The sequence below is a fragment of the Triticum aestivum genome, chromosome 4B (genome assembly GCF_018294505.1).
Source record: "Triticum aestivum cultivar Chinese Spring chromosome 4B, IWGSC CS RefSeq v2.1, whole genome shotgun sequence".
Taxonomy (NCBI): Eukaryota; Viridiplantae; Streptophyta; class Magnoliopsida; order Poales; family Poaceae; genus Triticum; species Triticum aestivum.
In genome coordinates, this window is record NC_057804.1 from 660,794,727 (window position 1) to 660,816,473 (window position 21,747).

General features: G+C 44.2%; 2 protein-coding genes across 3 annotated transcripts; both read left to right on the top strand.

The window, feature by feature from the left end:
- The first annotated feature begins 3,277 nt into the window (after positions 1-3,277).
- On the top strand, positions 3,278-11,669 carry LOC123093994 (E3 ubiquitin-protein ligase RFWD3). Of its 2 annotated transcripts, none has more exons than XM_044516061.1 (4): positions 3,278-3,455; positions 10,025-10,103; positions 10,191-10,280; positions 10,879-11,669. In XM_044516061.1, the coding sequence occupies exons 1-4, from the start codon at positions 3,283-3,285 to the stop codon at positions 11,407-11,409; spliced, it is 873 nt and encodes a 290-aa protein (XP_044371996.1). In that variant the 5' UTR covers positions 3,278-3,282; the 3' UTR covers positions 11,410-11,669. The 2 variants fall into 2 exon arrangements, with proteins under 2 accessions (XP_044371996.1, XP_044371997.1); XM_044516062.1 differs by lacking the exons at positions 10,025-10,103; positions 10,191-10,280; positions 10,879-11,669 and adding exons at positions 5,217-5,295; positions 5,380-5,466; positions 5,982-6,564.
- Positions 11,670-14,744: 3,075 nt separating this feature from the next.
- On the top strand, positions 14,745-21,110 carry LOC123093995 (chaperone protein ClpB2, chloroplastic). The gene is made up of 10 exons (XM_044516063.1): positions 14,745-15,292; positions 15,908-16,126; positions 16,280-16,517; positions 16,895-17,090; positions 17,179-17,233; positions 17,323-17,473; positions 18,674-18,982; positions 19,109-19,374; positions 19,474-20,400; positions 20,532-21,110. Exons 1-10 carry the CDS (start codon positions 15,053-15,055, stop codon positions 20,856-20,858), a joined length of 2,928 nt encoding a protein of 975 aa, XP_044371998.1. The 5' UTR covers positions 14,745-15,052; the 3' UTR covers positions 20,859-21,110.
- The last annotated feature ends 637 nt before the right edge of the window (positions 21,111-21,747 follow it).

Sequence of the window (21,747 nt, forward strand, 5' to 3'; positions counted from 1 at the left end):
GTGGAGGAGCTACACGGTGCAAAAGCGCCCCCTATGTGAGCTACATTTAAATCTAGAGTTGTCCCATCCCTGAATATCTATCTCTCTCCTTGTAACTAGGGTTTTAGATTTGTAATGTTATTTGTTTGATACTTTTAGCTTAGTTCATATTAATTGTTAGTTGTTTCATACTCCTATCTACTACTATTTCTGATTTTTTTTAATGTCGTTGTCATATTTTACTAACTTCATTCAACTACTTTATGTTTTTGAAATAATTGAATGTTGTTGCCATATGTTGTACTGAATTCATTTTACTAAATTTAGTGCTTCTAGAATAACTGAATGTTGTTGTCCTATCTTTTACAAAATGTAGTGTAGTACTAAATTTTTTACTGAATTCGAACTAACTAAATGTTGCTGCCTCATTTTGACTGAATGTAGTTTAGTATTGAATTTTGTGTTCCTGAACTAACTAAGTGTTGCTGCCTCGTTTGACTGTAATTAGGGTCGAAGCTGACTTTTGGAATGTGATTTTCCAATTCTATGGTAGGGATAACTTAGACAGGACAATGATCAGCTCTAAAATCACATACAACACTCTGTTGACTATTATGGATTTGGAGGGCTTTGGGAGTACAAATTACACTTATTATGTGAATCGAGAGGGAACTGGCATAGCTGGTTTAGAGTTGCTTGACAACAATGCAATGATTCAGGAAATGCTTAAAGAGTTTGACCACAACAGATCTGTTAAGTTCATTGGACTTCAAGCAGATGCCCCAACTCCACTTGATGTGAAGAGAGCTTCACAAAGATGTGGGAGCCTATTGTATATGCAGTTGACACCCATGGGGTTGTCAACACACATTAGAGCATTCATATCCAGAGAAAGGGCAAGTTAGGGTTGCATTCTGAGGAAAATGATGATGAAAGTGAATATGGTGAAGAAGAAAGGAATTTCAGTGCTGATTTTATTTGGCCGCGTGGATTTGATGTTGCAATGGCTAAACTTAGATGAGGATGAAGAAGCATGGAAATGGTTGGCTAGAATCACAAAAGAAACTTGGGCTAGGCATGCAATGGACATGGATTGCAACACTGATTTATTTGTGAACAACATGAGTGAGGTCTTCAATAGGTGCATACTAGAGGTGAGGTCAAAGCCAATTAAAACTATGACAGATGGAATAAGATCAAAGTTGATGGTGAGGTATCAAGGGAACAGGAACAAGATAGAGGAGACTAGGTGGGAGATAACCCCTACCTATGCATAGAGGCTAGAGGAGTCCAAAAAGTATTCTAGGTTTTGCAAAGCAGAACAATATGGCCCAATGTTGTGGCAAGTTAGTAGTGGTGATAAGATATATGAAGTGAACCTTGAGGCTTGGACCTCTGGTAGTAGGAGGTGGGATATGACTGATGTGCCTTGCAACCATGCTGTGGCAGCCATCAATAAAGCTAAGCTCCACCCTGAGGATTTTGTCATGAACTTTTCCAAGAAGCCATTCTATAGAGAAGCCTACAAGCACATCATCTATCATGTGCCTGGTCCTGACCTGTGGCCCAAAACCAACTCACAGGACATTGATCCACCTGTTTTTAAGAGTAAGAAAAGTAGGGCAACAAATTGTTAGGAGGAAAGGCAAGGATGTATTTGTTGTGCCCAAAGTTTCCTCAAGGATGGCAAACATTACATGTTGTAACTACAAAGAGCAAAGCCACATATACTCTAACTGTGGTATCACTCGTACACCATCTCTTCAGATGAGGAAAAACAAACACAAGGTACTTCCCAAGTGCTTTTTTTTCATTGTTCACTCTTTAAGGTAACATGTTTACAATTTGTTTTCATGTGCAGCCCAACAGGAGCTCCTATAGTGAGGAGGCTGGATCATCAACAAAAGGCAGTGTCCAGACAGCCTCAAGTACAACAAGAAATACTAGAACAAATCTACTTGTTAATGCAACTCCTATAAGCACTGTGGCACCACCAGCTCATACAAGCAGGGCTCACATAACTTGCTGCAACAAGTGCTCCAGTAACTACTGCAGCAAGAGCTACATCTCCTGGATATATGGCTCCAACTAGGGCCAGGGGCGGAGCTGGGCCCCGGGCACCCAGGGCCCAGGCCCGGGGCGTAGAATTTTTTACTAGCCTATTATATATGTATGATTTTCTGCAGGCCCGGGGTGCAGAGCCCAGTAAAACGAAGGCCCGGAGCGGCATTTGCTGTCTCACGCCCAGGCCCCGACGCACGCAAGATCAATCTGCAGAAGTGCAGAGTCCAGACTCCAGCGCTCACGCCGGCCGCCGGCACCGGCGTTCGCCGCCGTCTCGGCTACCACTGGACAGCCCTCCTGTGCGCAGTGCGTTGTTCGCCCAATCTACCGCTTCTTGATTGTCGTACCTTGGTATTTTTTTTTATGCTTTCCTAGTTTCCCTTGAATAGCTGATGCTTCTGCTCATATCATGTTCTACAACGTTGGTGTGTATCAGTGTATATAAACTGCTCTTAATTGGAATAATGTGTGTATGTGTATCAAGTCATATATCTAGTGTACTGTTGAACTCAAATTAATGTAATTGCCAATTTCATTTCATATTGTAGAAAAACAAGATGAAGAGGTTTTTTTCACCGGTGTCTGTAACGAGTGTATATGTGTATCAAGTCATATATAAACGTTAAATTTTTTCCTTGTGGCAAAAATTTTTTTTAGGCCCGGGACTTGCTCCAATCCTGGCTCCGCCACTGACTAGGGCTCCATCAACTCCTACAGCAAGGGCTAGAACATCTGCTACAACTAGGGCTCCATCATCTCCTACACCTAGGGCTCCATCAACTCGTGCAGCAAGAGCTACAACTAGACTTGTTATAGATTGGACCTAGTTCAAATTATCTCTTGTCCACATAATAGAGAAGCCCCATGAGGTTCTCTTCTCCCTCCCCTAGGTCTCCAGCTAAGCAGAGCTCTGGATGGTGAAGCGCTGTAAGATCGTGACACCCGTATGCGTGCGATCCGTAGAGAGGTCGTGCTTTTGTTACTTTGTTTGATGGATCGTCATGGACGGTTTGAGGGACTTCAAGTTTGATCTACGCCAACTGTTCTTCCCCTGCAACTCGAAGTTGGTAACAATCCAATCTAAACCTCTATATGCATCTTCATAGTGATCGTGGCATCTTGATCGTAGGATAAATTTTTTTTCCTACTATGTTTCTCAACATATATATATATATAATAATAGATAGATAGATAGGTTGGTTATCATTCATAAAAGTACTTCTCTCTCTCTCTCTCTCGATGCCTCCTCAAACCACATCCGGTTCGGCAGTTAGGGTTCCGGCGACCAAGGCGGTGGAGGATGCGGCCGTTGGGGAGGGCGACCATGCCGCAGTGACCACGCCGCCGCCGCCGCCTCCCACCTGTCCCATCTGTTTCGAGCCCTGGACCTGCAGCGGCGGACACCGCATCTGGTGAGCGAGACGGCCTCGGCTCTGTTTTTGTTTGTTGGGACCGAGGTCAAAGTATTTGCGCGATGCACTTCCCGTGTGTTAGATTTTTACTGGATTGGCACTTGGTAATTAAGTGCAATCTCCATGTTGGTAACCCTAACTAGTATCTTCTGGAGCTGGATTTCTACTCGTAGCTAGGCAACTAGTACCTTGGGTTGGATGCATGGTGTGCAACCTGCTCATGAGATTATATGCAATCGCAGTCAAATTGTAAAGGCAAGGGCTTCATTTATAAAGCCGGGCGACAACCTTATTTCTAAATGATGGGAGGTCCATATCTTTGCCATGTGAGGCCAGATCTGGACCTGCACCCGATCGTATGGCGCGGGGCGTGATGCGCGGTGGTGGGCGGAGGGCACACGGCGGTGCGGTTCTGCCAGGGTGCCGCAGGCCTGGCCCAGGGGCGTGATGCGTCATGGTGGGCGACGGGCGCGCGGCGGTGGTGCGATTCTGGCATGGTGCCGTAAGCCTCGCGAGGTGGCACTGCTCGGGTCTTTTGGATAGCAATGCAGTGGCGCGGCTGCTACGCATTGGCGGTAGTGCGATCCACGTCATTCAAGCGGGCTGGCTTCGGCGGGAGTGCGGATCTGGACAACGTCCGGTGGCACACAAGTACGAGAGGCCGACCTGTCCGCGCTAGTGTAAGCCTTCGCTTTGTGCTTTCCTCGCCTGCTGCTCGTTGGTGGCGTCGGTCCGAGTTAGGCTCCCTTGGTGCGCCCTTGCCGTTGGACATATCAACGTCAGTGGCCTCGGGCGTGGCATCGTGCAAGCTCGCCTACGCCATGACCTGAGGCCTAAGGCCAAGGTTTGCTCGGCAGCGACCGTCAGCAATTACTGGGTTGTGCCTCCCTCCCCCCGCCCCCGCCCCACACCGGGACTGGTCGGGGACATAGGTGTGGCGCTTCTTACCGTGGAGGCTTTTACCCAGACCCGATGGCTGATGTCGGGCTAGGGGTGGAAGGAGTGTCTTGCTCTATTCCTACCATGGTTGGTGTGCTGGTTAGCAGTGTCTCGAGATATGGATGTTGGGTGGTGGCTCCGGATGATGGTCCACATGGTTGGCTCTCCGGCGGGCACCATGGCGGCGGTGGCTATGCCTCTTGGTCATCTGAGCGGCGAGGGGTGTAGCAACTGGTAGCTCAAGCTCTCTCTTTGTTGGTGGCAGCGGCGACATCCATATCCGGATCTAGAGGCTTGTACTCATCGCGTCTGTCCCGGGTGCCTCATGGTGGCATGAGTGAGTTCCTGAGCGAAAGGGTCGCCGCTTTGGCACCAACGGCGGCGACGTCCATATCCGGATCTAGAGGCTTGTACTCATCGCGTCTGTCGCGGGTGCCTCATGGTGGCATGAGTGAGTTCCTGAGCGAAAGGGTCGCCGCTTTGGCACCAACGGCGGCGACGCCTACGGGTATCGACCTGTTTCAAGGAGGATCTTTGCCATGGAATGTTTCCAACATTCTTCGAAGGTGAATATTTGCTCGTGTCCCTCGTAAAGCATAGCTTGTGTATGGAGTAATGATGACGCTTAAGTTACATTCAATATTGAGTATTGGTCAAGACTTCGGTTAAGCTTGCGACCGTTTATAACCTAGCATAGCAACTTTAGAGTGAGTTTCTACTTGAATTATGGATCCTAGCACATGAGTCTGTGGCATGGTTTGTGTTTGAACTATGGGCTAGTGAGAAATTTTGTACAATTGATCATTTACTGGTGCCACGCAGTTGTATTCCTTGCGGACATGTGTATGGAAGATCGTGCCTAGAGAGGTGGCTACATCATTCTGCCCTCGCTAGTGCAAAGGTACCATGCGTAATCCTGTATACACTTTATGTTAGCTATCTGTCGTGCTATGTAACTTATGGATGCATCCATCTTCCTTTTCAGTGTCCTCAGTGTGGCGCACAATTTGAAGACAAGCTTATCACCAATCTCTATGCACCAGAAAATCTATGGGAAATTATTAGTTTACAGGTTTTTATCTCTTGCTTCTGGTGTACTTGTATAGAATTACTAAATTATTAGTTGTTGCTTTTCTCAGACATCTCGGTTGATGTGAAACAGTACATTTTCCCCTCTCTTCATGGAAAGCAACACTTGGAACAATACTATCTCTGCTATTACTCCACATCATCTCCTAACAATGTTAGAGATATCCAGTCCCACAAACTGCATGATGCTATATATGTTTATTTATGTGTCAAAAGAAACTGCTTGGGCTGTCATCTTTTGAGTTTACTCATGAAAAATCTGATGTTACTAGATCTAGAAGAGAATGCGGATGACCACACTATCAGAAGTTACTAGATCTAGCATACATTTAACTGATTAACATCCTCATATGGTAATTCCCTATGAGCCTGTATAGCTGTCCTGGTTCCATTCCATCAACGAAACAAGGTCAAATTCTGGATGAAGTTTTCTTCTTCTTCAAAGTTGGATGTTAATTACATCTCACATTATTTCGCTCGACCGACTTGTTGCTGCAGGAATTTGAAGCTCATCTCCAGCCTGTTATAAAAAGGATGGAAGAACGCTGGATGTCTCGTATAGCTGAGCACACGGGGAAAATGGACTTGGAGATTGATAAAGTGAGGACAGAAGTGACGGAACTGGCTGCCAAAATGGAGGCAGATAGGGAGTCTTTCCGTGCTGAGGCAGAGCAAATGTTAGACAGCCTGACAGCAATGAAGGAGCAAATGAGGAAGATGGTTGAAGAAGAGAATGCGACTGCAAAGGATCTACTAGAATTCGTGCAGCGGGTTTTACCTCGGCGGTCATCGATTTCCATCCCTCGTCCTTCTGCCTGTGTCTCAGCTTCTGCTCCTGCTCCTGTGGGTTCAGAGAACAACGCAAGGACTCGCCCTGATCCTGCTGGTCCTGCTCATGCTGTGAAGAGAAGGCGGCGTCGTGGGAGTTGATTTTGTGGGTCTGTTTGGTAGCATTCCATGGTTGTTCTCCTCTGATACATGCCCAGTGTAGACATGTTGAGTACATGCATTTGCTGTTGTTTGGTAATGGTGTATGTGCTGAGACATGCTAAGCTGAGACCTTGCATCTGTTTAGACAATGTCGGCCGGCACTGTAGCAACAGATATTTTCAAATAAGTGAAAAAAACATTTCAAAATTTTGAAAAATTGTTTGAAACATGGAAACACAATTTTTTTTCAAAAATTAAACATTTAAGTTTTTTTAAAATTAAACAAAATTTGAAAGTTTGATCTTTTTTTTAAATTTTCTTAAATTTTTTGATATTCTGAACATTTTTTGAAATTATTTTTAATGATCCAAACTTTTTTGTAAAATTTGAAAGAAATTTAAAATTCCAAACATTTTTTCAAAATTTGAAAATCTGGACATTTTCCCAAAAAAAAAGAATTACAAACCTAGAGATTTTTTTGAAAATGTGAATTTTTTGGTATTCTGAACATTTTCTGAAAATTAAATTATTTTTTGGAAATTCTTAACAATTTTTGAAACATGTTGTCGCTCGATCTGCTCATGCATGCTGACCAGCAAACGGTTGTTGGGGTGTTCTCTCTTCGTGCATGCTAAGAGTGTATTTGGGCTGAGCTCGTGCATGCCAAGGAGGCCCCGTGCAGGCTACCAAACACCCAAAAATGGATCGAGGAGGGAACTCTTGAGCTCATGCATGATGCATCCTCCATACACTCTACCAAACACACCCTAAGAAGAGCACACACCGACCGCCGTGGCCTTTTGAACCGATGCAATCCGTATGTTTCATGAAGAAACCGTGTGACCGGAAGAGTGTGTAGGTTATAGTTTGGGGGGGGGGGGGATTATTATCACACAATGAAAGAAGAAATACATGATAGCACAATCCTAAGCACCGGAGCATACCGACAGCACAAATGCATGATTCGGAAATGGAAAACCCAGATTGTAAATCGATTTAGAACCTTCGGCGTATAAAACTACAAAATACAAATCCGTTTTGTGAGATGGTCCTCAAACCAGCCAAACCTCCCATTGCCCTAAAAAACATGACTCTCCTGATGCTCTAAAACAATCCTAAAACTCAGCCAAACCAAATCGGACACGCTCATGTCATCAAAGCCTTTCACATGCACCGGTTATCCTGGCGAATCATCTCGGTGGTTATCATTGTCGTTGGATGAGATTCCACATTTTCGGAGCTCGGTTTGGTGTGGCGACCAAGGAGAAGTTCAACCTCGCCTTCATTCTTTCCAACTCCGCGATGGAGTATCATCTCCATGTCAAAAAGGATTGGAGTAGTTTGGAGTAGGTTATCTACTATGTTTAATTTTGTGCGATGAACTTCTGGCGAACCATGGTGACGGGACCTATGTTTATCTATTATCTTTAAATTATGCAGTATGGTATGAAGGATCTGCTCTCGCGTGCCTTCCATGGTACCGCAAAATCGTCTAACAGTATCCGTAAACGAAATTTGTGTGTACCGTGGTTGACAGGATGTGCTAGAAATGCTCTAAGAGCATCTCTAGTAGATCCCACAAACCGCGGTCCTGCAAATTTCGTTTACAGTATCCCGTAAATGAAATTTGCGGTACAGCGGACACAGAGAAAGAACATATCCCGCAAACGAACTCAAACACATACGACATATTCAAACTAGCAGTTTGCGCCACATATTACATCATCGGAGTTCATCATACGGAAACAGAGTCCATACGGGTACAGACTGCATAAACGAAATTAAACCTAGATCTACGCATCATCATCATCACTAGACTTTTTGACGCCGAGGTGGTGCTCCATCAGCGAGTTGGAGAGCATGAAGGCGAGGACGTACTGTTCTTTCAACGCCGGCACTCGCGCCGCTGCAGCTTCGTCTCCGGCGGCAGCCGCCTCCTTTGCCTCGAACCATGTGCGCTCCGCCGCCCAGAGATGCTTGGTCACGGCGGAGAAGATCTGGTCCAGCTTGTCGAAGTTGGTCCATGCCCATGCTCCCGCACAGCGGGAGAAGGCACCATGCTTCCACGCTTGCTCCTTGCGTCACTCCTCCACCGGCGGGCGAAGCGAGGAGCTCCTGGCCTCATCTTCATGGCGGCGGTTGCGAGGCGGATCGCCACCACGGCCGCCGAAACCCCCTCAGCCACAGCCACCCCTTCCGCCACCCGCGCACGACATCAAGGCTCAGTTCTGGTGGCTACGCGCATTGCAGAGGGATTTATCGCCAGAGGAGGGGGGATTTGCGGCGGATGCGATAGGGGAAATGAAGGACGCGAACCCTAGAATCCGCGGCCCGGGGTTTACAGGCCTCCGTAAAAAATTTACGGGTCGTTTTTACCAGACCGGTTCGCGTCGGGTTTTTTGCGGTACCATTCAAAAAAAAAAACCATAAATCTGCCAAGAAAAACGTGGGGTGGGGCGGGCGAGCTTTCAGAGTCCAGTACCATGAGTTGGTCGGCTGGAACCCCAACCAAAAAAACCTCCCACATTTACTGCGCTGCTTCCGCTCCCATTCCCCTCCCCACTCTCCCCCAATGTCTCCTCCGATGCCGTCCGATCTGGGAGCTAGGGTTCCGGCGGCCACTGAGACGGGGGATGCGGCAGCTGGAGGGTGCGACGGCGCGGTGACCACGCCGCCGCCGGCGCCCACCTGCCCCGTCTGTATGGAGCCCTGGACCTGCAGTCATCTGGTGAGTAGGGAGTAGCGACACGGCATTGGCTTTTGCTCTTTGCCTGCTTGTCCTCGGTGTTTACTTTGAGCTATTCTTTGAATCTTGTGCGCTCAACTTCAAAACCTGGCATGGCATCCAGTTTGTCTTGTAGGGCGATTCCTTCGTGTGCGTGTTGGATTCATAGTTCATTTATACGTAATTAGTACCATCTTTCATGCTGTGGCCGGGTTGATGTGTGCCAGCAGTCACAAATTGAAAGGCCTAGAGCAGTTCTTTTTTTTTTCTTCACAATGCACAAGGGCACTAGGTTTGTTGCCGGTGATTCGTATTTTTAGTTATGGGCCAACATTGCTTGTGTGCTACTAGTAAAAAAATCAGGGTTTGTTTTAGTAATGGTTTGAACTGCATTTAGTCCTGCAACTGTTCACTAGGTTAATTACAGGCTATCCGCACCACATATAAGCACAAAACTGGGTGGCAATGTGTTTCGTCTCAGTACCATCAATTATCTAGAAAACAAATTAAGATGAATCTCTACTTGAATTATGAGTCTATATATGCGACATGAACGCGAGGAGCAGGAATGGTGAGCTCTCAGGATGAGGCGGGTCGCAGTTTTAGAGGATGCCAAGGAGTGTGGGTGATAGCAAGTTCGATGAGGGGAGACTGTTGACGGTGGAGCTTTGGTGGACCTTTAATGGCCCTAATCACATCTTGTGATAAATACACACCAGTTTTTCTTGGTCTTTCTTTCTGGAGGCATACCCGCGTTTTTCCCCGTATCAGATCCTTTTTTTTTATGTTTCGTATTAGATCCTTGCGAGCATGGGTTGTGTTTGAACAATGTGGCTAGTGAAAATTTTGTGCCATCGATGGGTAACTTCCTTTCTGTTGCACGCAGTTGCATTCCTTGTGGACATGTGTACGGCAGGTCATGTCTAGAGAGGTGGCTCCATCGTTGCGGCGATGACAGTGCGAAGGTACTAGGCATTATTCTGTATATACTTTATGTTTGCTCTGGTTCACAAATATATTAATTAAGCACGAATGCATATGTTTTTTTTCAGTGCCCACAGTGTGGCGAACAATTTGAACGCGACCTTATTACCAACCTCTACGCCCCAGGAAATTTGTGGGATGGCTGTTGTCGTTTACAGGTTCTCTCACTTTCTTCTGGTGTACTTGTATAGAAGAATCATATATACAAGTGCCAAATTATGAGTCTCTGCTTTTTGGGCATCTTGATCCAATAGGAATAGTAGTCTTTTCCTCTTTCTGTAGAGCAACAGTTGGAGCAATACTTAACTCTGCCACTAATCCAACATCATCTATTAACAACGTGAGAGATAACGTATGAAACGGTAGACACAGTTGTTATCCCTGTAAATGCTCTGTTGCTTCTTGTGTCAAAGAGAAGGCTTCAGTTTCGAGTTTGCTTCCGTCCACCTGATACAGGTAGCAGACAGCTGATGCTGGCACCAGTAGAGATTCAGAGAGTACATATAACTAGAATAGATAGAATTGATTAACCCCGTACGTCGTATCAACAGATGATCATATAAATAGTCACTCACTACCAGTCTATATAGATGTCCTGTCTTCAAGTGTCATCAGGCACCTAATTAAGAATGGAAGTGTTCATCACATTTAAATCAACTATAGTTTACTTATATATGGTGGATGAGGTCTCTTAAAAGCTGGATGCCGATTCCATCTCACAAAGTTTTCTTTTGCTCAACGGACGTGCCGCTGCAGGAAGTGAAAGCACATTGCGAGTCTGAGCTTCGCGAGGTGGTGGCACGTTCAATATCTATGGTGCAAGATGTGGAGGCGAGATCTAAATCCAGGTACGATAAACTGAGGGCGGAGTTTCTCGAAAAATCTGCTAGTATGGTGGCAGAAAGCGAGAAGATGCAAGCAGAATTTCAAGACAATATGAGTGCAGAAACAGAGGCTCTCCGAGCTGGCTTGGTGCAGAAGGTGTATGAGATGGTGGCAACTTGGAGAGAAGAAATGGCGACTAACCTGATGAGAATGAAGGTGCAGATGAAGAAGATGGCTGAAGAAGACAATGCGACGGCAACAGATGTGATAGAATTCATGGAGCGGAGTTTCCCTCAACTGTCACTGATTTCCACCCTGAGTGCATTTGCTCCGGCACCTGCTCCTGCTCCTGCGCCTGTGGATTCTGATAACACAAGGCCAGGCTGCAATCACCCTGATGAGCTGCCACTCTCCCTGACACTGCCTGGTCCTGGCGGTGCCGTGAAGAGAAGGCGGGGTTGAGGGACCTGATACCCGTTCCCTGAATCTGCTGATGCTGATGGACAGACTCGTAACTCCGTGCCTTGTTGTGCTAGCTATGCCATGTTGCATGTCCTATGTATATACCCTCCCTGCTAGCTACGGAGTAGTTTGCAAATCATTTGTCATCGTCGACCAATCGTAAGGAACTAATTAACAATATGCAGCAGGCCTACTACTTATAATATCTATCTCACACTATCAAACAGTGCTATATATATTTGCTGCTCGACTTTCTTTTATCATTTCTGTGCTGGTGGTTGGTTGGTCCTGGTAACCTTTTTTTCCGCTTCACTTGGCTGATGTGGTTCACTGACCTTGCGAGGGCGAGGGTTTTACCCGACGGCGATGGCGATATGGGGGCTTGCCATCTCAGGTCTCTGTTGCCTGAATAATTGGGGCAATGCGTGTATTTCAGAAATCAGAAATAAATAAGAAAAGATGTACGGTTCTGTCGTCAGCTGTCTGGTGGTCCTTCTTTCGAATTTATATGTCTGTTTTTGCCATCGGCTTTCCTCAAAACCTGCATCAATTGCCCACATTTCGCTGATTTATCAAATGAAAGGACTGGCTTTACCAGCGAGCTCAGCTGGGAAGCATGGCAATTGCGAATGATTTGCATGACAATTTATATTGGTTTTAAAAGATTTATGTTCCTAAATGATTGTCAAAATTTGCATGACAATGAGTTTATAGTGTTGAATCTGTCCTAATTAATTGTTGATGTTTGTAATTCCACGATTCTACTTCTATGGTTTTAAAGACAAACTAACCTAATGTTGATGATAAACTAAGCTTTTTTATCTTGTGTCATCGGTGTGGTCGGACGCTCGTCTTTGTTTGAAAGAAAGCTATTAACGCCCCGTGCGACGAGACCTCCTAGTTGACGCCCTTTCGCCCTTTGGCGTCAACTAAGCGAGGCTACACCAGCAACAAAGGCAAATCGGCCGGCCCAGTTCATTTGCTTATAATTATTTTTGTTCCTGTTGGTTTTTTGTTTTCCTTTTTTTTTTGAAAAAACTGGCCATTGGGTGTTTTCTCTTTGTTTTTTTACTCTTGGCTTTTTCTTGCAGGGTTTTTCAAAGAATGTTCGGTGTGTGCTTTAATAAAAATATCTTGTGTATTAAAAAATGTACAAGATATATTTAAAAAGTTCAATCTGTATATTAGATGTTCACTCTATGCTAAAAACAATCATGGTACATTCAAATAGAGCTTAATGTATATAAAAGTGTTCAGCGTATATAAAGAACGTTCACAAGTAATTTTAAAATGTTCACTGTAAACTGAAGAAATGTTTAGCATATATACAAATGTTCATATATATATTTTAAAAATGTTCATCGCATACTGAAAAAATGTTCATTGTTAATAAATATATGTTCTGTAAGTATGTTAAAAAACAGAATGATAAAATTCAACCCAAAAAGAAAAAAAATTAGAAAAGGAAGTAAAAAAATCCCAAAAATAAACCAAAAGAAAAGCAAAAAAGCATATAAGATAAACAAGCAGAAATAACTGCGCAGCAAAAGAATAGCAGCACATACGCGACAAAACGGTTGACTGGCGGGCGTTGCTCCGTCTATTTGCCGCTTATGGTAATCCACCCTGCTGCTTCCTAGATCACAACTGATATGTATTGCCAGCTGCGAGCACTATCATCTTCTGATGAACTTGAACATTATTTGAATTCTTGAAGTTTTTCGAATTCACAAAAAGTTTCTTCAATTCACGACCATTTTTTAAATTCATGATTTTTTAATTATTGATCCTTGTTTGTATTCTTAAGTATTTCTGGAATTCAAAAACATTGTTTTGTAAGCGTGTCAACATTTTTTCAATACGAAAACATTTTATAGAATTCACTAGATTTTTTGAATTCACGATTTTTTTAATTTTATGAACTTTTTTTGAATTCATGATTTTTTTGAATTCAAATGAACCGTTTTTGATTTTTTTGAATTTATGAATTCTCTTGAATTAATGAACATTTTTGAATTTCATGAACTTGTTTTGAATTTGAGAAATTTTTTCTAATTGGCTAACATGTTTCAAAGTCAAGAATATTTTATGAATATTTGTGAACATTTGTTTCGAATTAATAACTTTTTTGTTCTTGTACTCATGAAATTTCAAAACTAAAATTAAACTAACCGAAAAATAAATTGAGAAAAACGAGGCGGGCGCACCGTCCTAGCCTGTTGTTTTGTTGGTGGACGACGACTTCGATGGTACAAGCTGTTTCATTTCTGTTTTGGTGTGCTTGTGCAATTGTAACAGTTGAACTGTTTATAAGAACTTCATATATGTTGTTTCCTTTCACTTGTAAGTTGTAAGTCAATGAACTCTTGGCTGGTTGTTGGCTTTGTTAACTGGAAGTTGGGCTCATCTTGAGCCTTCCTTCTAAAGAAACTCAATTTGTAAGGTTTGCCATGTGATTATCCTAATCTTCTTTCAAGATCAATATCTGCTTGTGTCCCCCATGAGACATAGTAATGGCTACATTCAAGCTTGAGTAATCGTTAATACTTACTCCCTCAGTTCTAAAATAGGTGACCCAAACTTTAGTACAAAGTTGGGTCATCTATTTTGGAACGGAGGGAGTAGATGAAGGTTGCGACCGTTTATGTAGCTATGACAAAGGCTATCAACTCTGTATGCATAACCTACCTTAGCAATTCTCGAACTAGTCTCTACTTGAAGGGAAAGTGTTGGCTATATCCAGGTGCATTGCATCCACAATGAAGAGTAATAAAATTAAAAATCACACAAAATAAAAAAAATGAAAAAAAATCCTGGCTTTGGCTATGACAAAAGCAATTAGGTGCTTACAAATGTTGGTGGCCAAATGACATCAAATTAGCTTGTGGTAAACAAAACACAAAAAAACACAAATTCTGCTCAAACAGTACTGCCCACAAGTTTGACTACCCAGGTGCAGGAAAACTACCACCTTGAATTACCTTAGCACACGAGTGTGTGGGACATGATTAAGTCCCCCTTTGTTTGGGCCACAGATTCCTGAGAATCACTTTGCTACGGATTTTCCTAAGAATCGGCGGTGGCTCTGGATTCCTGAGAATCAGAACCCGGTTGTTCATTTACCCTAACCGCAGGGAGTAATATATATTGAGGGTGGAGTTTTTCTAAAAGAAAAGTAAATAAAGAGAGTAGTATATGTTGGGGGGTGGAGTTTTCTTTTTTGGGAAAAAGAGTAAAGATCGCTTTTTTTTTTTGTAGCTCAGGCGAGTGGAACCCGGTCGCCGCAGATCGGGCCGCCCACCGGGACCGGGAGGGAGTCCGGAGATCTCACGGCGCACAATTCTGCAGCTCCCCCGAAGCCACGCACGCACATCCACCCAATCAATCATCTTCATCCTCCGTCCTTCCACGCCCTCCTCGTGCTCCCCTGAACCTCCCAGAACCTCCCACCGCCCCCACGCCGCGACGCCGGTGACAGCGCCCGCCGTCCCTCCAATTCACCGTCTTTTTATACCTCCGCCCCCGGCCTCGCCACTCCATCCCACCCCCTACGCATCTAGAAGACGACAGATACAGCACATCTATACAGCCGCTCGCCACTCCACTCTGTCCGTGAGTCCAAGAACTCAAGGCACCGGGCACCATGGCCACCGCGCCGCCGCCCGCGCTCGCCGCGGACCTCCACATCTCCTCCTACCCGGCCGCCGCCCCGGCCCCGGCCGTCGCCGCCGCGGCGTGGGGCAGCAGCAGGAGGGCGGCGGGCCCGTCGTCGACCCGCGTCGCGCTCAGCGCGGCGAGAGGACGGGGACGCCTCTCCCCGGTGGTGGGAACCGGGCGGCCGGCGCTCTCCGTCAGGTGCAACGCCAGCTCCCGGGACGGGAGGGTGAGGACTCGCCTTTATCTTCTACGTACTGTATTTCCATCTATGCACGCGACCTCAGATTTGGTACTTGAGTTTTGTGCGGAACCCCTCTTTGCTCCCCCGAAGTCACCGATTAATTTTGGCTGGTGATGAGGTTTTGGGCCATCTGAATTTTTGTCTGAGCCTGAAAGTCTGAAACCCACATTTTGGGAAGGAAATGCAACTGTAGAGTCTGATTCAAATGTTCACAATCAAAATTCTTGTCAGTCGCGCTACTGCTGCTAGATTTCACTACAGAGATACCACTCCCTAGTTCTTCATCTGATGAAATCCTTCAATTGCCTTGACCCGCCTGTTACTGAACTCATAGCTGCTTGGGTTGAACACAACACATTACTGTCTGTCTCTTATCCACCGTTGCCTTCAACTTGTATGCCACTGCAAATTAGATGATTTATTTAAATCATACTGTTCTGCAATTGTTATTTTTTTCTTATATGTAACCTACAGGTACACGGTACAAACCATTGTTTCTTTGAAGAATAATAATTTTGTATGCATCCTGTTTATTCAGCATCCCTTTGATGTAAGAAGTACAATACTCATGTAGTTCATTATCATTTCTTTGGCTGCCAGATTACACAGCAAGAATTCACCGAGATGGCATGGCAGTCGATTGTTCTGGCACCCGAAGTCGCCAAAGAGAGCAAACACCAGATCGTGGAGACTGAACATTTGATGAAATCCTTGCTGGAGCAGAGGAACGGGCTTGCCCGTCGAATCTTCTCCAAAGCTGGAGTTGATAACACACGGCTTCTCGATGCCACCGAGAAGTTCATCCAGCGGCAGCCTAAGGTGATTTGTCGTAAACAGACATATCAATTGAGTCTTCTACTTCCATACTGGCCCTAACATTTCTTTGTGCGCTACAGTATATTGCTTTATCGTCAAATAAGAAATATAAACAAGTACCTGCAATGAGACTTTCTTTTTTCCCCGATGATTCAGGTATTAGGTGAAGATCCTGGTTCGATGTTGGGGCGTGACTTGGAAGCTCTGATACAGAGGGCGAGAAACTTTAAGAAAGAGTATGGTGATTCATTCGTCTCGGTTGAACATATTGTTCTTGGTTTTGCGGATGATAAGCGATTTGGAAGACAGCTGTTCAAGGACTTCCAGATCACCGTAGAATCCTTGAAAACAGCTATTGAATCCATAAGAGGGAAGCAAAATGTAATTGATCAAGGTATGGATATTTTCTTTTATATGAATGCTATGATTTAGTATTCAAATAACTTGTTAACGTTCTTCACATGCTCATACCGTTGCATACTCTGATCAAATTCCATGGTGCGACCTATAGTTTACTCTATAAAATGTCGCTTTGTGAGGTCGTCACGCTATTAAACACATTCAGTTGCTAAGTGATAACCCGAAAACAAGATTGTATGTATGGATTTAATGTGTACAAAAGAGACCTTTTTAGCAGAAAAAATGCTGCAGAAGTTTATTAAATATGTGCTTCAGTAGGTATGGACGTTGGGTGCTTCCTTTGTTTCTTGAATTGTGAAGACATGCACATTTTTTCTCCTGAGTAACAACTATTAAATGATCTATTCTCAGACCCTGAGGGAAAGTATGAAGCTTTGGACAAATATGGAAAGGACCTGACAGCTATGGCACGTCAGGGGAAGCTTGACCCTGTTATAGGAAGAGATGATGAAATCCGTAGGTGCATTCAGATTTTGTCTCGGAGAACAAAGAATAATCCTGTTTTGATTGGTGAACCTGGCGTGGGAAAAACAGCCATAGCTGAAGGGTAGGAAAACTGTACATTTTGCACATCATTTCATCAGTTGTGAAGTATGCCAGTAGTTTCTCTTACCGTATTTTACATTCTTTTTTAGGCTTGCTCAGAGGATAGTGCAAGGAGATGTCCCACAGGCACTGACAAACCGTCGAGTAAGTTTACTTATCACTGCAATGATGCTATCTTGTCAGGGTTATATCAGGACGATCTTATGAGTAATGTTTACTTTTGTTTTGAGCAGCTAATTACACTTGACATGGGGGCTTTGATTGCCGGTGCAAAATATCGAGGAGAATTTGAGGATAGACTGAAGGCTGTACTTAAAGAAGTCACAGATTCTGATGGACAGGTTGTTCTCTTCATTGACGAGATCCACACTGTTGTTGGAGCAGGTAATTTTCCTTATTTCCTACACTAACTTCCTACAAAGTTTATTTGATAATGCTATTTACCTCTTTTTTTTGTTTCATGCATAGCCTAAAAATTGAGGAATAAATAGACTGATCTATTTGCTCAATATTGTTTACCAAACATGTGGCTTCTGTCATCTCATTTCGATTTCATAGATCACTGAATTTATGTTCAATATAAAAAAAATGCTGCTTGGCTGGCACTAGTTCCATGTAGCTAATAAACTGTGGGACAATAAGTTTTTGGGAATCTCCAGCATTTGATCCAATTTGGGTGCTGTATGTGAAATATTTGATTTATGAATACTGAGATGCATCAACGCAATTTTACAGCCGAAGTCTATATATCTGTTGATGATTGTTACATAGATAAACTCCTGATTCTTCCATACAACAAAACAGTTTGTCAGTTATTTACTAGTGTATTCTCACATAACATTTGTTTACTTGAGTTACAAAAATAATGCATAACATGTTTTGAGCACAACACTGTGCCAGCTTGTCAGAGATGGCAAAGCTGTACCATCTTGTTAAGTTCCGTTTCATTATGAACCAAGTGATTAGGCGGTGAAGTTATAGTATCTTAAGTTCTCTGCATTCTTTCACTAGCTAGGAAGTCCAAACAGCTTGTTGGGTTGTTCTCATCCTGCTGTTCTCCTTTCACTGAAATTTTGGTAAAAGATACAGGTATTCACTGCTATGGAGAGTGCGAAGTAAAATCATTGGATGAATTTGACTGAAAGAACACGGAAAAATAGATAGGGGCTAAGTCTCCATGTTGCTGATGAATGAGCGTTCTTTTGCCACCATAGAAACATAGATAGGGCCATAGGGGTCAACGGTGGAAACAACACGGAAACTCAACGGCTTCTTCTTACGCATTCACTTGCATCACATTCTCATGGAACCACACACTTGGACTCATTATCACGTCTTAAAACTAACTTGCCAGCACCATCAACATGAATAGCATGAGTAAGTTTCCTGTCTAATAACTTGGACTCTTATCACACCTTAAAACTGACTTAACATCACCATCAATGTGAATAACATGACTAAGTTTGCTGTCGACAAACTTGGACTCTTATCATGCCGTAAAACTGACTTTATCATCACCATCAATGTGAAAAACAAGTTTCATATCTACTGCTCAGAAGTTTACGAATTTTCACCTTATTGCAGGTGCCACTTCTGGTGCAATGGATGCTGGCAATCTTCTGAAACCAATGCTCGGAAGAGGGGAGCTACGTTGCATTGGTGCAACAACCCTCGATGAGTACCGCAAATATATTGAGAAAGATCCAGCACTGGAACGCCGCTTCCAACAAGTGTATGTTGATCAACCAACAGTTGAAGATACAGTGTCAATACTCCGAGGATTACGTGAGAGATACGAATTGCACCATGGGGTCCGCATATCAGACAGTGCTCTTGTTGCTGCCGCTCTTTTGTCAGATCGTTACATCAGCGGACGATTTTTGCCTGACAAAGGTATTTATTACTATAGCATCACTTCTGCTTGAAGTTACTAGCCTGCTTGATAATAGGGCATCATGAACTCTACTGCAGGCACTTTTGTAGCTCATTCTAAACAGTGACCGTCTTGTTTTGTTGCAGCAATTGATTTGGTCGATGAATCAGCTGCCAAGTTGAAAATGGAGATAACATCGAAGCCGACTGCTCTGGACGAGATTGATCGTTCTGTGCTCAAACTTGAAATGGAACGTCTCTCACTAACAAATGATACAGACAAGGCATCAAGAGACAGATTATCTCGCATTGAAGCAGAATTGTCACTTTTGAAAGAAAGGCAGAAGGGACTGACTGAGCAGTGGGAGCGTGAAAAGTCGGTGATGACAAAGATCCAATCTATTAAGGAAGAGGTAAGTTCAGTTCCAATATTTTAGTCTTTCTCTGTATTATGTAGATTGACACGGTTGTTGTTGCCATTTGATCTGACTTGCATTTAACTGTTGCAACAGATTGACAGGTTAAATGTGGAGATCCAGCAGGCCGAGCGTGAGTATGATCTCAATCGTGCTGCTGAACTGAAGTATGGTAGTCTGAATGCATTGCAGCGGGACCTTCAAAAAACAGAGGATGAGCTAAACGAATATCAAAGTTCTGGGAAATCCATGCTAAGAGAAGAGGTGACCCAAGATGATATTGCAGAGATTGTGAGCAGGTGGACAGGCATCCCGGTTTCCAAGTTAAAGCAATCCGACAGAGAAAAGCTGCTGTATCTCGAGGACGAACTGCACAAGCGTGTAGTGGGGCAGGATCCTGCAGTCAAAGCAGTTGCAGAGGCCATCCAGAGATCCAGAGCTGGTTTGTCTGATCCAAACCGGCCCATTGCCAGCTTCATGTTCATGGGACCTACAGGAGTGGGCAAAACAGAATTGGCGAAAGCACTCGCTTCTTTTATGTTCAACACTGAGGATGCTGTTGTCAGGATTGACATGAGCGAGTATATGGAGAAACACTCTGTCTCAAGACTGATTGGTGCGCCACCAGGTTATGTTGGGTACGAAGAGGGCGGTCAGCTTACAGAGGCTGTCCGTAGGAGGCCATACTCTGTGGTCTTGTTTGATGAGATTGAGAAAGCCCATTCAGATGTATTCAATGTTTTCCTGCAAATATTGGACGATGGCAGGGTTACAGACTCGCAGGGCCGGAAGGTGAGCTTCACCAACAGTATCATTATCATGACATCCAATGTTGGTTCACAGTACATATTGAATATGGATGAAGAAGGCGGAGCGACTGATTCGGCCTACGAGAGTATGAAGAAGAGGGTGATGGATGCTGCAAGATCTGTTTTCCGTCCTGAGTTCATGAATCGTGTAGACGAGTACATCGTCTTCAAGCCTCTTGAGAGGAAGCAGATAAACAGCATTGTCAAATTACAGGTAACAACGTCTCTTACTTTTGATTTTGTTTGCAATTCAAAATGACGGTGCTAGCAAAAGAATACAAGGCCATGTGATTGCGAGCCACTTGTTAATCATCTTCTCTTTTGATTTGCCTGTTTGAAATACAGTTGGCGAGAGTGCAGAAGAGGATCGCCGACCGCAAGATCAAACTCGACGTCTCACCGGCAGCAATCGAGTTCCTGGGAAGCCTTGGCTACGACCCCAACTACGGCGCCAGGCCGGTGAAGCGGGTGCTTCAGCAGTATGTGGAGAATGAACTCGCCAAGGGTATCCTCAGAGGCGAGTTCAAGGATGAGGACAGCATCTCCGTCGACACTCAGGTTACGGTGCCGTCCAATGGCAAGCTCCCGCAGCAGAAGCTCGTCTTCCGGAAGACGAACGAGGAATCCAAGCCGGCTGCTGCTCAAGATGAGAAGTTCCTGCCGACAGTCTGATGCTCCATATCATATTTTTTGCAGAGGATCTATAAATAAGTGTAGATACATATAAGGGCGGCGAACTGGTAGTGTTATATCTCTTTGGGCATGTCATAGCAGGGTTATGCAGCCAGAATTCTTTGCTCCAGCAGTACATTATTAACAGTAGCTCAACCTGAAAAAACCAGCGGTTGCGACTTGCGACGACCCTGACATTCCTCTGCTTCCAGATGCTCCAGCATACTAAGGTTGTCTGGCCATTTGATTTTTTTTGTTTTGCCTCTGATGTTGAGCCAGGTACAAATGCATTTACTGCATTTCCATGTTCGTCGACGACCTCCGATGAGCTGTGAGCTTGTGAGAACATTTCGAGATGATTTATGCAGAAGTTTATTGGAAGGTAGTACATGAGAGCCAAATTAGAAGATGTGATTTATGAGATCGAGGTTGTCTGAGTGTTGAAATTTCATACTATGAACTGACTGCTCAGTGTTTAATGTGGGAAGAATGTGACTAGTGTTAATCCTCCTCTGAAACTTTTGTGGCCAACACCGGTTTCCTACAAAGGATGCGAAGCTGAATTACATCCTTGGGGCTCAGGATGCAGATGTAGAAGGTTTTGTTTAAGAAGTGGCTATGTAGACATGGGTGTCCATCGATTATCATGATGGGCAACATATTTATTTGTATACACCCTGATCCAATTTGACTACCTCTACTGGATAGACCTCAACAGAAAACTGTTGAGTAACGGCAGTAAGTGATTGAGTTCAGTAGTTCCTCCTAGAAAATTATTGACTCTAGAGATATGATAATATGGAGAAGATAAAATTGTTTGAATGCAACCGATACACAAGCATATCGGGGAATCTGAAATCCTCTTGCTTCTTTAGGTGCCAAGGGTACT